The 17500-nt window shown below is 46.2% G+C and overlaps 1 protein-coding gene across 1 annotated transcript in view; it reads left to right on the plus strand.

Moving 5' to 3' along the window:
* tenm4 (teneurin transmembrane protein 4) overlaps window positions 1-17500 on the plus strand; it is a 718236-nt gene that overhangs the window by 544285 nt on the left and 156451 nt on the right. Inside the window, 2 exon segments of the mRNA XM_042296535.1 lie at window positions 9702-9963; window positions 12701-12968. Of these exon segments, the coding sequence (XP_042152469.1) occupies window positions 9702-9963; window positions 12701-12968 (530 nt within the window).

The following is a 17500-nucleotide window of genomic DNA, read 5'->3' on the forward strand; positions in this document are numbered from 1 at the left end:
TTGAGGTCTGATGTGAGATCTGATGTGAGGTCTGATGTGAGGTCTGATGTGAGGTCTGATGTGAGATCTGGAGCAGTGAGGTCTGATATGAGGTCTGATGTGAGGTCTGGAGCAGTGAGGTCTGATGTGATGTCTGATGAGAGGTCGGATGTGAGATTTGATATGACGTCTTATGTGAGGTCTGATGTGAGGTCTGGAGTAGTGAGGTCTGATGTGAGGTCTGGAGCAGTGAGGTCTGATGTGAGGTCTGATGTGAGGTCTGGAGTAGTGAGGTCTGATGTGAGGTCTGATGTAAGGTCTGATGTGAGGTCTGATGTGAGGTCTGATGTGATGTCTGATGTGTAGACTGATGTGAGGTCGGATGTGAGTTCTAGAGCAGTGAGGTCTGATGTGAGGTCTGATATGAGGTCTGATGTGAGATCTGGAGCAGTGAGGTCTAATGTGAGATCTGATGTGAGGTCTGATGTAAGGTTTGATGTGAGGTCTGGAGCAGTGAGGTCTGATGTGAGGTCTGATATGAGGTCTGATATAAGGTCTGATGTGAGGTCTGGAGCAGTGAGGTCTGATGTGAGATCTGATGTGAGGTCTGATGTAAGGTTTGATGTGAGGTCTGGAGCAGTGAGGTCTGATGTGAGATCTGATGTGAGGTCTGATTTGAAGTCTGGAGCAGTGAGGTCTGATATGAGGTCTGATGTGAGATATGGAGCATAGAGGTCTGATGTGAGGTCTGATGTGAGTTCTGGAGCAGTGAGGTCTGATGTGAGGTCTGATGTGAGGTCTTTTGTGAGATCTGATATGAGGTCTGATGTGAGATCTGGAGCATTGAGGTCTGATGTGAGATCTGATGTGAGGTCTGATGTGAGGTCTGATGTGAGGTCTGATGTGAGATCTGGAGCAGTGAGGTCTGATATGAGGTCTGATGTGAGGTCTGGAGCAGTGAGGTCTGATGTGATGTCTGATGAGAGGTCAGATGTGAGATTTGATATGACGTCTTATGTGAGGTCTGATGTGAGGTCTGGAGTAGTGAGGTCTGATGTGAGGTCTGGAGCAGTGAGGTCTGATGTGAGGTCTGATGTGAGGTCTGATGTGAGGTCTGATGTGAGGTCTGATGTGAGGTCTGATGTGAGGTCTGGATGTGAGGTCTGATGTGAGGTCTGATGTGAGGTCTGATGTGAGGTCTGATGTGAGTTCTAGAGCAGTGAGGTCTGATGTGAGGTCTGATATGAGGTCTGATGTGAGATCTGGAGCAGTGAGGTCTAATGTGAGATCTGATGTGAGGTCTGATGTAGGTCTGATGTGAGGTCTGGAGCAGTGAGGTCTGATGTGAGGTCTGATATGAGGTCTGATGTAAGGTCTGATGTGAGGTCTGGAGCAGTGAGGTCTGATGTGAGGTCTGATATGAGGTCTGATATAAGGTCTGATGTGAGGTCTGGAGCAGTGAGGTCTGATCTGATGATGAGGTCTGATTTGAAGTCTGGAGCAGTGAGGTCTGATATGAGGTCTGATGTGAGATCTGGAGCAGTGAGGTCTGATGTGAGGTCTGGAGCAGTGAGGTCTGATGTGAGGTCTGATGTGAGGTCTGGAGCAGTGAGGTCTGATGTGAGGTCTGATGTAAGGTCTGATGTGAGGTCTGATGTGAGGTCTGATGTGAGGTCTGATGTGAGGTCTGATATGAGGTCTGATGTGAGGTCTGGAACAGTGAGGTCTGATGTGATGTCTGATGTGTAGACTGATGTGAGGTCTGATGTGAGTTCTAGAGCAGTGAGGTCTGATGTGAGGTCTGATATGAGGTCTGATGTGAGATCTGGAGCAGTGAGGTCTAATGTGAGATCTGATGTGAGGTCTGATGTAAGGTTTGATGTGAGGTCTGGAGCAGTGAGGTTTGATGTGAGGTCTGATATGAGGTCTGATGTGAGGTCTGATATGAGATCTGATATGAGGTCTGATGTGAGATCTGATGTGAGGTCTGATGTGAGGTCTGATATGAGGTCTGATCTGAGATCTGGAGCAGTGAGGTCTGATGTGAGGTCTGATGTGAGGTCTGGAGCAGTGAGGTCTGATGTGAGGTCTGGAGCAGTGAGGTCTGGAGCAGTGAGGTCTGATGTGAGGTCTGATTTGAGGTTTGATGTGAGGTCTGGAGCAGTGAGGTCTGGTTTGAGGTCTGATGTGAGGTCTGGAGCAGTGAGGTCTGATGTGATGTCTGATGTGAGGTCTGGAGCAGTGAGGTCTGATGTGATGTCTGATGTGTAGACTGATGTGAGGTCTGATATGAGGTCTGATGTGAGGGCTGGTGTGAGGTCTGATGTGAGGTCTGATGTGTAGACTGATGTGAGGTCTGATGTGAGTTCTAGAGCAGTGAGGTCTGATGTGAGGTCTGATATGAGGTCTGATGTGAGATCTGGAGCAGTGAGGTCTAATGTGAGATCTGATGTGAGGTCTGATGTAAGGTTTGATGTGAGATCTGGAGCAGTGAGGTCTGATGTGAGGTCTGATATGAGGTCTGATATAGGTCTGATGTGAGATCTGGAGCAGTGAGGTCTGATGAGGTCTGATTTGAGTCTGGAGCAGTGAGGTCTGATATGAGGTCTGATGTGAGATCTGGAGCAGTGAGGTCTGATGTGAGGTCTGGAGCAGTGAGGTCTGATGTGAGGTCTGATGTGAGGTCTGGAGCAGTGAGGTCTGATGTGAGGTCTGATGTAAGGTCTGATGTGAGGTCTGATAAGAGGTCTGATGTGAGGTCTGGAGCAGTGAGGTCTGATGTGATGTCTGATGTGTAGACTGATGTGAGGTCTGATGTGAGTTCTAGAGCAGTGAGGTCTGATGTGAGGTCTGATATGAGGTCTGATGTGAGATCTGGAGCAGTGAGGTCTAATGTGAGATCTGATGTGAGGTCTGATGTAAGGTTTGATGTGAGGTCTGGAGCAGTGAGGTCTGATGTGAGGTCTGATATGAGGTCTGATGTGAGGTCTGATATGAGATCTGATATGAGGTCTGATGTGAGATCTGATGTGAGGTCTGATGTGAGGTCTGATATGAGGTCTGATCTGAGATCTGGAGCAGTGAGGTCTGATGTGAGGTCTGGAGCAGTGAGGTCTGATGTGAGGTCTGGAGCAGTGAGGTCTGATGTGAGGTCTGATTTGAGGTTTGATGTGAGGTCTGGAGCAGTGAGGTCTGGTTTGAGGTCTGATGTGAGGTCTGGAGCAGTGAGGTCTGATGTGATGTCTGATGTGAGGTCTGGAGCAGTGAGGTCTGATCTGAGTTCTGATGTGAGGGCTGATGTGAGGTCTGATGTGAGATCTGATGTGAGGTCTGATATGAGGTCTGATGTAAGGGCTGATGTGAGGTCTGATGTGATGGCTGATGTGAGGTCTGATGTATGGTCTGATATGAGGTCTGATATGAGGTCTGATGTCAGGTCTGGAGCAGTGAGATCTGATGTGATGTCTGATGTGTAGACTGATGTGAGGTCTGATATGAGGTCTGATGTGAGTGCTGGTGTGAGGTCTGATGTGAGGTCTGATGTGAGGGCTGATGTGAGGTCTGATGTATGGTCTGATATGAGGTCTGATATGAGGTCTGATGTGAGGTCTGGAGCAGTGAGGTCTGATGTGAGGTCTGATGTGAGGTCTGGAGCAGTGAGGTCTGATGTGAGGTCTGATGTGAGGTCTGGAGCAGTGAGGTCTGATATGAGGTCTGATGTGAGGTTTGATGTGAGGTCTGGAGCATAGAGGTCTGATGTGAGGTCTGGTGTGAGATCTGAAATGAGGTCTGATGTGAGATCTGGAGCATTGAGATCTGATGTGAGGTCTGATGTAAGGTTTGATGTGAGGTCTGATGTGAGATCTGGAGCAGTGAGGTCTGATGTGAGGTCTGATGTGATGTATGATGTGAGGTCTGATATGATGTCTGATGAGAGGTCTGATGTGAGATCTGATATGAGGTCTGATGTGAGGTCTGATGTGAGGTCTGGAGTAGTGAGGTCTGATGTGAGGTCTGATATGAGTCTGATGTGAGGTCTGATGTGATGTCTGATGTGATGTCTGATGAGAGGTCTGATGTCTGATGTGAGATCTGGAGCATGTGAGGTCTGATGTGAGCTGATGAGGTCTGATGTGAGGTCTGATGTGAGGTCTGGAGCAGTGAGGTCTGATGTGAGGTCTGATGTGAGGTCTGGAGCAGTGAGGTATGATATGAGGTCTGATGTAGGTTTGATGTGAGGTCTGATGTGAGATCTGGAGCAGTGAGGTCTGATATGAGGTCTGATGTGAGGTCTGGAGCAGTGAGGTCTGATGTGAGGTCTGATGTGAGGTCTGATGTGATGTCTGATGTGAGGTCTGATATGATGTCTGATGAGAGGTCTGATGTGAGATCTGATATGAGGTCTGATGTGAGGTCTGATGTGAGGTCTGGAGTAGTGAGGTCTGATGTGAGGTCTGATATGAGTCTGATGTGAGGTCTGATGTGATGTCTGATGTGATGTCTGATGAGAGGTCTGATGTGAGGTCTGATGTGAGATCTGGAGCAGTGAGGTCTGATGTGAGGTCTGATGTGAGGTCTGGAGCTGAGTGAGGTCTGATGTGAGGTCTGGATGAGGTCTGAGGTCTGGAGCAGTGAGGTCTGATATGAGGTCTGATGTAAGGTTTGATGTGAGATCTGGAGCAGTGAGGTCTGATATGAGGTCTGATGTGAGGTCTGGAGCAGTGAGGTCTGATGTGAGGTCTGATGTGAGGTCTGATGTGATTTCTGATGTGAGGTCTGATATGATGTCTGATGAGAGATCTGATGTGAGGTCTGATATGAGGTCTGATGTGAAGTCTGATGGAGGTCTGGAGTAGTGAGGTCTGATGTGAGGTCTGATATGAGGTCTGATGTGAGGTCTGATGTGATGTCTGATGTGATGTCTAATGAGAGGTCTGATGTGAGGTTTTATGTGAGGTCTGATGTGAGGTCTGATGTTAGGTTTGATGTGAGGTCTGATGTGAGGTTTGATGTTAGGTTTGATGTGAGGTCTGATGTGAGGTCTGGAGCAGTGAGGTCTGATGCAAGGTCTGATGTGAGGTCTGATATGAGGTCTTACGTGAGGTCTGATGTGAGGTCTGATGTGAGATCTGATGTGAGGTCTGATATGAAGTCGGGTGTGAGGTAGCTGAATAGAGTTACTCACATGGCTTAAGGCAGTGTCATGATTGATAACGACCAGGTCAGAGAAGCCCTTCGTTGATCGGCTGAGCTGAACTGCTCGCTGGGAGACCAGGAAGCCTGGGGGGGGGGCTGTCCAGATGTGTTGGAGTGTGATGTGGAGGCGGTGCGGGGTCGGGGGTGGTGTACGAATGGACAAAGCACACCATGTGCACTGTGGCCTCACAGCAGGGAGAGCAGGACCGTTACCATCATCATCACCATCCACCTCACTGCTTCTACTGCCATATACACACAGTACTACTGACTGGCCATATACACACAGTACTACTGCCTGGCCATATACACACAGTACTACTGACTGGCCATATACACACAGTACTACTGCCTGGCCATATACACACAGTACTACTGACTGGCCATATACACACAGTACTACTGACTGGCCATATACACACAGTACTACTGGCTGGCCATATACACACAGTACTACTGACTGGCCATATACACACAGTACTACTGACTGGCCATATACACACAGTACTACTGACTGGCCATATACACACAGTACTACTGACTGGCCATATACACACAGTACTACTGACTGGCCATATACACACAGTACTACTGACTGGCCATATACACACAGTACTACTGCCTGGCCATATACACACAGTACTACTGACTGGCCATATACACACAGTACTACTAACTGGCCATATACACACAGTACTACTGACTGGCCATAATACACACAGTACTACTGCCTGGCCATATACACACAGTACTACTGCCTGGCCATATACACACAGTACTACTGCCTGGCCATATACACACAGTACTACTGACTGGCCATATACACACAGTACTACTAACTGGCCATATACACACAGTACTACTGACTGGCCGTATACACACAGTACTACTGACTGGCCATATACACACAGTACTACTGCCTGGCCATATACACACAGTACTACTGACTGGCCATATACACACAGTACTACTGACTGGCCATATACACACAGTACTACTGGCTGGCCATATACACACAGTACTACTAACTGGCCATATACACACAGTACTACTGACTGGCCATATACACACAGTACTACTGACTGGCCATAATACACACAGTACTACTGACTGGCCATAATCCACACAGTACTACTGCCTGGCCATATACACACAGTACTACTGCCTGGCCTACACCATCATCCTCATACAAGACAGTAGTATGCACCCCTGACCAAGGGCACAGCGCAGTACCAAGGGCGGCACAGACCTTTGTTTACTGCTTTAGCCAATCAGGGCACTGTATTCCAGAGGGGTGGGGGATGTATATTTATAGCAGGCCTCTGTCTACGTGGCAGAGCCCCTGAATCAGAGGCTGTAGCCTGCAGGGTCCATTGGGAGTGACTACTGTCCCCTGTCGCAGCTGGGTCGGCAGGTTGACCAGCTAATTGACTGTAGTGGAGGAGGAGGTAGAAGTGTTCTGCGGTCACAATTCTATTCTATATTATACAATGCAGTACAATATAATACTATACAATATTATACAATACAATACAGTACTATACCTTACTATACAATACAATACAGTACTATACCATTCTATACAATACAATACAGCACTATACAATAGAGTACTATACAATTCTATACAGTACTATACAATACAGTACTATACCATTCTATACAATACGATACAGCACTATACAATAGAGTACTATACAATTATATACAGTACTATACAATACAGTACTATACAATACATTATTATACCATTCTATACAGTACTATACAATACTATACAATGTTATACAATACAATACAGTAATATACCATTCTATACAATACAATGAAGTACTATACCATTATATACAATGCAATGCAGTACTATACAATACAATACAGTACTATACAATACAATGCAGTACTATACAATACAATACAGTACTATACCATTCTATACAATACAATGCAGTACTATACAATACAATACAGTACTATACCATTCTATACAATACAATACAGTACTATACAATTCTATACAATGCAATACAGTACTATACAATACAATACAGTATTATACAATACAGTACTTTACAATACAATACAATACGATACCAGTCTATACAATTCAATACAGTACTATACCATTCTATACAATTAAATGCAGTACTATACAATAATATACAATATTATACAATACAATACAGTACTATGCAATACAATGCCATTCCATACAATTCAATGCAGTACTATACAATACTATACAATATTTTACAATACAATACAGTACTATACAATTCAATGCAGTACTATACACTACTATACAGTACAATACCATTCTATACAATACAGTACTATACAATACTATGCAATACAGTACAGTACAATACAAGACCATGCTATACAGTATTATACAATACAATACAATACAGTACTATACAATTCATTACAGTACTATGCAATACTATACAATACAATACAGTACTATACAATTCAATACAGTACTATATAATATTATTCAATACTATACTGTACTATACAATACCATTCTATTCAATTCAATACAGTACTATACAACACTATACAATATTATACAGTACTATACAATACTATACAATTCAATACAGTACTATACAACACTATACAATATTATACAGTACTATACAATACTATACAATTCAATACAGCACTATACAATACTATGCTACAATACAGTACTATATAATTCAAAACATCACTATACAATACTATACAATACTATACAGTACTATACAATAAGGTAGAAATACTATACAATACCATATTATACAGTACTATATGAGAGGCCTCTAGCTGACTAAGTGAGTTCTGCTGTATGGATGTATTCAGAGAGAGGGAAAGATCAGAGTGTTTATCCATGAACCATGGTTAGAAAGCATGGTAGCAACACTGATAGGGAGTCAGACCAGACCAGCCCATTCCTGCCAGGCCAGCCCATTCCAGCCGGGCCAGCCCAGTCAGACCAGGCCAGCCCATTCCAGCTGGGCCAGCCCAGTCAGACCAGGCCAGCCCATTCCAGCCGGGCCGGCCCAGTCAGACCAGGCCAGCCGGGCCTAGGCAGAGTTGTGCTCTGTATGCAGGGCAGAGAGAGAGAGACAGAGAGAGATAGCTCTGATTGCATTGCAGGGCTTTTAGACAGGCGGATGTGAGAGTGGACAGGCTAACCTCGGTGTGAGGGATCGATAGAGAAGTGGCTTCCTCCATTTTGCTGCTGCACAGAACAGATCTCCTCTGTTCCTGGTAGCTTTCTGCCTCATAGGCTATATTTAAATATGAGCAGCGACACAGCACGGTGCATTACACAAACAGGACTGAGGAGTCACGTTATATCTGCATCCCAAATGGCACCATATTCTCACCATTGTGCTCTACTTTTGACCTTTTGACCCTACGGGCGGGTCCCTGGTCAAAAGTAGTGCACTATATAGGGAATAAAGTGCCATTTGGGATGCCTCCTATGTGCCTGAACTTAAAAAGTAAGTCTCCATTCTGTTGAAACAGATAAAAACGCATTGCTATTGCCCGTTCAGCGTGTGACGTCGATTCAGGCTCGGTGCTCCTACTGCGTCTCCTCAATGCATTAGCTTCATCATTCTCTTCCTGTTTTACGGGACCATGTGAGTGACTGAGAGAGAGTGAAATAAATGGAGGAACCAACAAACAGCATCATTTTTAACCATAGTCTTTTCATTTAGTCTGTTACATTAGTTCAGTACAATGTGATCACAGTAGCAACACTCTTAATTAGGGTTCATTGGAGATATTCACTATACGATGAGTTAAATATTACAGGGATTAAACCTTGAATACGTAGTGGATTAACAATTAGAGATAAAAATCCATTGTTATTTCTTTGCATTATGTCTATAAATGAATGAAAATGATTAAAACAAATTAATCATGAATTCATATACAATTCTTGATACACACAGGAAACTGTTGAGCATGAAAGAACCCAGCAGCGTTGCAGTTCTTGATACAAACCGGTGCGCCTGGCACCTACAGTCGTGGCCAACAGTTTTGAGAATGACACAAATATTAATTTCCACAAAGTTTGCTGCTTCAGTGTCTTTAGGTATTTTTGTCAGATGTTACTATGGAATACTGAAGTATAATTACAAGCATTTCATAAGTGTCAAAGGCTTTTATTGACAATTACATGAAGTTGATGCAAAGAGGCAATATTTGCAGTGTTGACCCTTCTTTTTCAAGACCTCTGCAATCCGCCCTGGCATGCTGTCAATTAACTTCTGGGCCACATCCTGACTGATGGCAGCCCATTCTTGCATAATCAATGCTTGGAGTTTGTCAGAATTTGTGGGGTTTTGTCTGTCCGTCCGCCTCTTGACGATTGACCACAAGTTCTCAATGGGATTAAGGTCTGGGGAGTTTCCTGGCCATGGACCCAAAATATCGATGTTTTGTTCCCCGAGCCACTTAGTTATCACTTCCATTTAAAGTCAGATTTGTTCTACTTAATTCCACCCTGTTTGTGTGTTCCTTCCAAGTTTTGACCTGGTGACCAATGGGGGCGTGGCCATCGCTCTGCGCTTCGAGCGCGCTCCGTTCATCACCCAGGAGCACACGCTGTGGTTGCCATGGGGACGCTTCTTCGTCATGGATACCATCGTGATGCGTCACGAGGAGAATGAGATCCCCAGCTGTGATGTCAGCGGCTTCACGCGTCCATCCCCCATCTTGTCGCCGGCACCCCTCACCGCCTTCGCCGGGGCCTGCTCCGAGAGGGGGACCATCGTACCCGAAATACAGGTACAGACTCTGATAGGATGTCAATTTGAATCCCAGCAATGTAATAGGATCTGTTTTTTTTTACCCCTATTTTACCAGGTATGTTGACTGAGAACGCATTTTAATTTACAGCAACGACCTGGGGGATAGTTACAGAGGAGTGGAGTGGGATGAATGAGCCACCATCTTGTCCTCTCAGTACCCCATTCCTCTCATCCCTGCACTGTGGGTTGTGGTTTACATCTTCTCTTCTGTTCTGTTCTCTTCTGTTCTCTTCTGTTCTGTTCTCTCCTGTTCTGTTCTCTTCTGTTCTTTCCTGTTCTGTTCTCTCCTGTTCTGTTCTCTTCTGTTCTTTCCTGTTCTGTTCTCTCCTGTTCTGTTCTCTTCTGTTCTTTCCTGTTCTGTTCTCTCCTGTTCTGTTCTCTTCTGTTCTTTCCTGTTCTGTTCTCTCCTGTTCTGTTCTCTTCTGTTCTGTTCTCTTCTGTTCTGTTCTCTTCTGTTCTTTCCTGTTCTGTTCTCTCCTGTTCTGTTCTCTTCTGTTCTTTCCTGTTCTGTTCTCTTCTGTTCTGTTCTCTCCTGTTCTGTTCTCTTCTGTTCTGTTCTCTTCTGTTCTTTCCTGTTCTGTTCTCTTCTGTTCTGTTCTCTTCTGTTCTGTTCTCTTCTGTTCTGTTCTCTCCTGTTCTGTTCTCTCCTGTTCTGTTCTCTTCTGTTCTTTCCTGTTCTGTTCTCTTCTGTTCTGTTCTCTTCTGTTCTGTTCTCTTCTGTTCTGTTCTTTCCTGTTCTGTTCTCTCCTGTTCTGTTCTCTTCTGTTCTGTTCTCTTCTGTTCTGTTCTCTTCTGTCGTCCTCTGTTGTCTACTGTTCTCTTCTCCTCTGTCTCTCCTATTATAATGATTCATGCCAGACGTGGTACAGACAGCTAAAGCTCCCCACTCTAAAGACCAGACACCAGTGATGCTATCTGCCCAGTGTAATAATGACTCAGTCCTGTGATGCTATCTGACCAGTATAATAATGACTCAGTCCTGTGATGCTATCTGGCGAGTATAATAATGACTCAGTCCTGTGATGCTATCTGACCAGTATAATAATGACTCAGTCCTGTGATGCTATCTGACCAGTGTAATAATGACTCAGTCCTGTGATGCTATCTGACCAGTGTAATAATGACTCAGTCCTGTGATGCTATCTGGCCAGTATAATAATGACTCAGTCCTGTGATGCTATCTGACCAGTATAATAATGACTCAGTCCTGTGATGCTATCTGACCAGTGTAATAATGACTCAGTCCTGTGATGCTATCTGACCAGTGTAATAATGACTCAGTCCTGTGATGCTATCTGACCAGTGTAATAATGACTCAGTCCTGTGATGCTATCTGACCAGTGTAATAAAGACTCAGTCTTGTGATGCTATCTGACCAGTATAATAATGACTCAGTCCTGTGATGCTATCTGACCAGTGTAATAATGACTCAGTCCTGTGATGCTATCTGACCAGTGTAATAATGACTCGGTCGTCATGACAATGATAAATACATCTCCTCAACACCCAGGACACATTTTAATTTCTATGAGGTTTACAAGTGGGTGTTTAAAAGGCAGTATCATAGAGGCTTCCTTGCTGTGTAGTCTGAAATGCTCTCTACCAGCCCATCCCTCTCTCTCTCTCTCTCTCTCTCTTTTTCTCACTCCCTCTCCCTCTCTCCCCTCTCTCTCTCTCTCTCTCTCTCTCCTCCCCCTCTCTCTCTCTCTCTTCATAACAGAACACATCATAATGGTAAAGAACAGCCTGACCTACCCGGTCTGTTACGGATCGTTGGGATGCGGGGCAGGGTGCTGACCCGCCAGTGACCTCTAACCTTTAACCCTTGGGCCAGTATTCATAAAGAGTCTCAGAGTAGAAGGGTGGATCTAGCATCTGGTCCTCCTTGTCCATGACTGCATTTACAGCAAAAATGTATGATGTGAAAAGATATGTGATTGGTCAATTACTGGGGGGGAGTCAGAATTGGGCTACCTGTCTAAACGCAAAACTGATCCTGGACCAGCTATCTGCTGGGGTCCTCCAGCAACACATACTGGTTGTAACCTTTAACTATTTCACCACTAGGCAGTGAACTTAATTCAACTGATCAATGGCCGGATGAGTAGTTGTCTGGGTTGAATCAGGTGTGTTAACAATGGAATAGATTTAAGACATCAAACATATTTAGAGTGGCCTGAGGACAGTTTAGAGAAGCATTGCCCTACCAGCTCTCCTGCTTAACTACTTGTCTGTCTGTCTGTCTGTCTGTCTGTCTGTCTGTCTGTCTGTCTGTCTGTCTGTCTGTCTGTCTGTCTGTCTGTCTGTCTGTCTGTCTGTCTGTCTGTCTGTCTGTCTGTCTGTCTGTCTGTCTGTCTGTCTGCCTGTCTGTCTGTTGTAAGACTGCCCCGGGGTGGACAGTCTATATCAACACCAGGGTATTAATTAATCTCTAGTGCATCAACACATGGACACAAACTGTACATGTTTTGAGCGTCCAAGTACATATTAGTGTTAGTTATCATATGGATGAAATGAATGAAAGATAACAACCAACCTGCTCCTCCTGTTGATGGTGGTGTAACACTGTATCTTCCCCCCCTCCCCAGGCTCTCCAGGAAGAGGTTCCTATCCCCGGGACAGACATGGTGTTGAGCTCCCTGAGCAGTAGTGTGGTAGTATAATGGTCAATATGTCCCCTGGTGTAACCATCTATTTCTTCCCCCCCTCCCCAGGCTCTCCAGGAAGAGGTTCCTATCCCCGGGACAGACATGGCGTTGAGCTACCTGAGCAGTAGGAGCCCTGGGTATAAGTCCATCCTGCGGGTGACCCTGACCCACTCCACCGTGCCCTTTAACCTGATGAAGGTACACCTTGTGGTGGCGGTGGAGGGACGACTGTTCAGGAAGTGGTTCCCTGTTGCTCCTAATCTCAACTATAACTTCGTCTGGGACAAGGCTGATGTCTACAGTCAGAAGGTCTATGGGCTGTCTGAGGCCTTCGGTGAGGGAAAGTTTATTATTTATCCTTTGTTTTAACGGTATTTGTATGTTGGTGGGCGTTTGGAGATAGGACATACCTGTATTTGTATGTTGGTGGGCGTTTGGTGGAAGGACATACCTGTATTTGTATGTTGGTGGGCGTTTGGTGGAAGGACATACCTGTATTTGTATGTTGGTGGGTGTATTATGGATAGATTGATTGTTTGATTCCTCCTGAGTGGATCAGGGGTCTAAGACACTCATCTCAGTGCTATGTGGGGCTCCAGAGAGGAGCAGGGGTCTAAGACACTGCATCTCAGTGCTATGTGGGGGCTCCAGAGAGGAGCAGGGGTCTAAGACTGCATCTCAGTGCTATGTGGGGGCTCCAGAGAGGAGCAGGGGTCTAAGACACTGCATCTCAGTGCTATGTGGGGGCTCCAGAGAGGAGCAGGGGTCTAAGACACTGCATCTCAGTGCTATGTGGGGGCTCCAGAGAGGAGCAGGGGTCTAAGACACTGCATCTCAATGCTATGTGGGGGCTCCAGAGTGGAGCAGGGGTCTAACACACTGCAGCTCAGTGCTATGTGGGGGCTCCAGAGAGGAGCAGGGTCTAAGACACTGCAGCTCAGTGCTATGTGGGGGCTCCAGAGAGGAGCAGGGGTCTAAGACACTGCAGCTCAGTGCTATGTGGGGGCTCCAGAGTGGAGCAGGGGTCTAAGACACTGCAGCTCAGTGCTATGTGGGGGCTCCAGAGAGGAGCAGGGGTCTAAGACACTGCATCTCAATGCTATGTGGGGGCTCCAGAGTGGAGCAGGGGTCTTGACACTGCATCTCAGTGCTATATGGGGGGCTCCAGAGAGGAGCAGGGGTCTAAGACACTGCATCTCAATGCTATGTGGGGGGGCTCCAGAGAGGAGCAGGGGTCTAAGACACTGCATCTCAGTGCTATGTGGGGGGGGCTCCAGAGTGGAGCAGGGGTCTAAGACACTGCATCTCAGTGCTATGTGGGGGCTCCAGAGAGGAGCAGGGGTCTAAGACACTGCATCTCAGTGCTATGTGGGGGGCTCCAGAGTGGAGCAGGGGTCTAAGACACTGCATCTCAGTGCTATGTGGGGGCTCCAGAGAGGAGCAGGGGTCTAAGACACTGCATCTCAGTGCTATGTGGGGGCTCCAGAGAGGAGCAGGGGTCTAAGACACTGCATCTCAGTGCTATGTGGGGGCTCCAGAGAGGAGCAGGGGTCTAAGACACTGCAGCTCAGTGCTATGTGGGGGCTCCAGAGTGGAGCAGGGGGTCTAAGACACTGCATCTCAGTGCTATATGGGGGGCTCCAGAGAGGAGCAGGGGTCTAAGACACTGCATCTCAGTGCTATGTAGGGGGCTCCTGAGTGGAGCAGGGGTCTAAGACACTGCATCTCAGTGCTATGTGGGGGCTCCAGAGAGGAGCAGGGGTCTAAGACACTGCATCTCAGTGCTATGTGGGGGCTCCAGAGAGGAGCAGGGGTCTAAGACACTGCATCTCAATGCTATGTGGGGGCTCCAGAGTGGAGCAGGGGTCTATGACACTGCATCTCAGTGCTATATGGGGGGGGCTCCAGAGAGGAGCAGGGGTCTAAGACACTGCATCTCAATGCTATGGGGGGCTCCAGAGTGGAGCAGGGGTCTAAGACACTGCAGCTCAGTGCTATGTGGGGCTCCAGAGAGGAGCAGGGGTCTAAGACACTGCATCTCAATGCTATGTGGGGGCTCCAGAGTGGAGCAGGGGTCTATGACACTGCATCTCAGTGCTATATGGGGGCTCCAGAGGGAGCAGGGGTCTAAGACACTGCATCTCAATGCTATGTGGGGGCTCCAGAGAGGAGCAGGGGTCTAAGACACTGCATCTCAGTGCTATGTGGGGGGCTCCAGAGTGGAGCAGGGGTCTAAGACACTGCATCTCAGTGCTATGTGGGGGCTCCAGAGAGGAGCAGGGGTCTAAGACACTGCATCTCAGTGCTATGTGGGGGGCTCCAGAGTGGAGCAGGGGTCTAAGACACTGCATCTCAGTGCTATGTGGGGGCTCCAGAGAGGAGCAGGGGTCTAAGACACTGCATCTCAGTGCTATGTGGGGGCTCCAGAGAGGAGCAGGGGTCTAAGACACTGCATCTCAGTGCTATGTGGGGGCTCCAGAGAGGAGCAGGGGTCTAAGACACTGCAGCTCAGTGCTATGTGGGGGCTCCAGAGTGGAGCAGGGGTCTAAGACACTGCATCTCAGTGCTATATGGGGGGCTCCAGAGAGGAGCAGGGGTCTAAGACACTGCATCTCAGTGCTATGTAGGGGGCTCCTGAGTGGAGCAGGGGTCTAAGACACTGCATCTCAGTGCTATGTGGGGGGCTCCAGAGAGGAGCAGGGGTCTAAGACACTGCATCTCAGTGCAAGAGGCGTCACTGCAGTACCTGGTTCGAATCCAGGCTGTATCACATCCGGCCGTGATTGGGAGTCCCCATAGGGCAGCGCTCAATTGGCCCAGCGTCGTCCGTGTTTGGCTGAGGGTAGGCTGTCATTGTAAATAAGAATTTGTTAAATAAAGTTTAAATAAATAAAAAATGAAAAGATTGATTGAATTATGGTTGATTGATTGATTGAATTAGGGTTGATTGATTGATTGTGTTGTGCTACGTATGTATGTTGTTAATCAGTAATGGAACAAAAAAGATTGTTTCTGAATCTATTTTTACCTGGTCTCATTCAGAGTAACTAAACACCTGTCCTCTCTCTCTCTCTCTCTAGTGTCAGTGGGTTATATAGTAACGAAACACCTGTCCTCTCTCTCTCTCTCTCTAGTGTCAGTGGGTTATATAGTAACTAATCACCTGTCCTCTCTCTCTCTAGTGTCAGTGGGTTATATAGTAACTAATCACCTGTCCTCTCTCTCTCTCTCTCTCTAGTGTCAGTGGGTTATATAGTAACTAAACACCTGTCCTCTCTCTCTCTCTCTCTCTAGTGTCAGTGGGTTATATAGTAACTAATCACCTGTCCTCTCTCTCTCTCTCTCTAGTGTCAGTGGGTTATATAGTAACTAAACACCTGTCCTCTCTCTCTCTAGTGTCAGTGGGTTATATAGTAACTAAACACCTGTCCTCTCTCTCTCTAGTGTCAGTGGGTTATATAGTAACTAATCACCTGTCCTCTCTCTCTCTAGTGTCAGTGGGTTATATAGTAACTAATCACCTGTCCTCTCTCTCTCTAGTGTCAGTGGGTTATATAGTAACTAATCACCTGTCCTCTCTCTCTCTCTAGTGTCAGTGGGTTATATAGTAACTAGTTACCTGTCCTCTCTCTCTCTAGTGTCTGTGGGTTATATAGTAACTAGTTACCTGTCCTCTCTCTCTCTAGTGTCTGTGGGTTATATAGTAACTAGTTACCTGTCCTCTCTCTCTCTCTAGTGTCTGTGGGTTATATAGTAACTAATCACCTGTCCTCTCTCTCTCTAGTGTCAGTGGGTTATATAGTAACTAAACACCTGTCCTCTCTCTCTCTCTCTCTCTAGTGTCAGTGGGTTATATAGTAACTAAACACCTGTCCTCTCTCTCTCTAGTGTCAGTGGGTTATATAGTAACTAAACACCTGTCCTCTCTCTCTCTAGTGTCAGTGGGTTATATAGTAACTAAACACCTGTCCTCTCTCTCTCTCTCTAGTGTCAGTGGGTTATATAGTAACTAAACACCTGTCCTCTCTCTCTCTCTCTCTCTAGTGTCAGTGGGTTATATAGTAACTAAACACCTGTCCTCTCTCTCTCTCTCTCTCTAGTGTCAGTGAGTTATATAGTAACTAATCACCTGTCCTCTCTCTCTCTCTCTCTCTCTAGTGTCAGTGGGTTATATAGTAACTAATCACCTGTCCTCACTCTCTCTAGTGTCAGTGGGTTATATAGTAACTAATCACCTGTCCTCTCTCTCTCTAGTGTCAGTGGGTTATATAGTAACTAAACACCTGTCCTCTCTCTCTCTCTCTCTAGTGTCAGTGGGTTATATAGTAACTAGTTACCTGTCCTCTCTCTCTCTAGTGTCAGTGGGTTATATAGTAACTAGTTACCTGTCCTCTCTCTCTCTCTAGTGTCTGTGGGTTATATAGTAACTAGTTACCTGTCCTCTCTCTCTCTCTAGTGTCTGTGGGTTATATAGTAACTAATCACCTGTCCTCTCTCTCTCTAGTGTCAGTGGGTTATATAGTAACTAATCACCTGTCCTCTCTCTCTCTCTAGTGTCAGTAGGTTATATAGTAACTAAACACCTGTCCTCTCTCTCTCTAGTGTCAGTGGGTTATATAGTAACTAAACACCTGTCCTCACTCTCTCTAGTGTCAGTGGGTTATATAGTAACTAAACACCTGTCCTCTCTCTCTCTCTCTCTCTAGTGTCAGTGGGTTATATAGTAACTAAACACCTGTCCTCTCTCTCTCTCTCTCTCTAGTGTCAGTGGGTTATATAGTAACTAAACACCTGTCCTCTCTCTCTCTCTAGTGTCAGTGGGTTATATAGTAACTAAACACCTGTCCTCTCTCTCTCTCTAGTGTC

This window comes from Oncorhynchus tshawytscha, linkage group LG13 (genome assembly GCF_018296145.1).
Source record: "Oncorhynchus tshawytscha isolate Ot180627B linkage group LG13, Otsh_v2.0, whole genome shotgun sequence".
Lineage (NCBI taxonomy): Eukaryota > Metazoa > Chordata > Actinopteri > Salmoniformes > Salmonidae > Oncorhynchus > Oncorhynchus tshawytscha.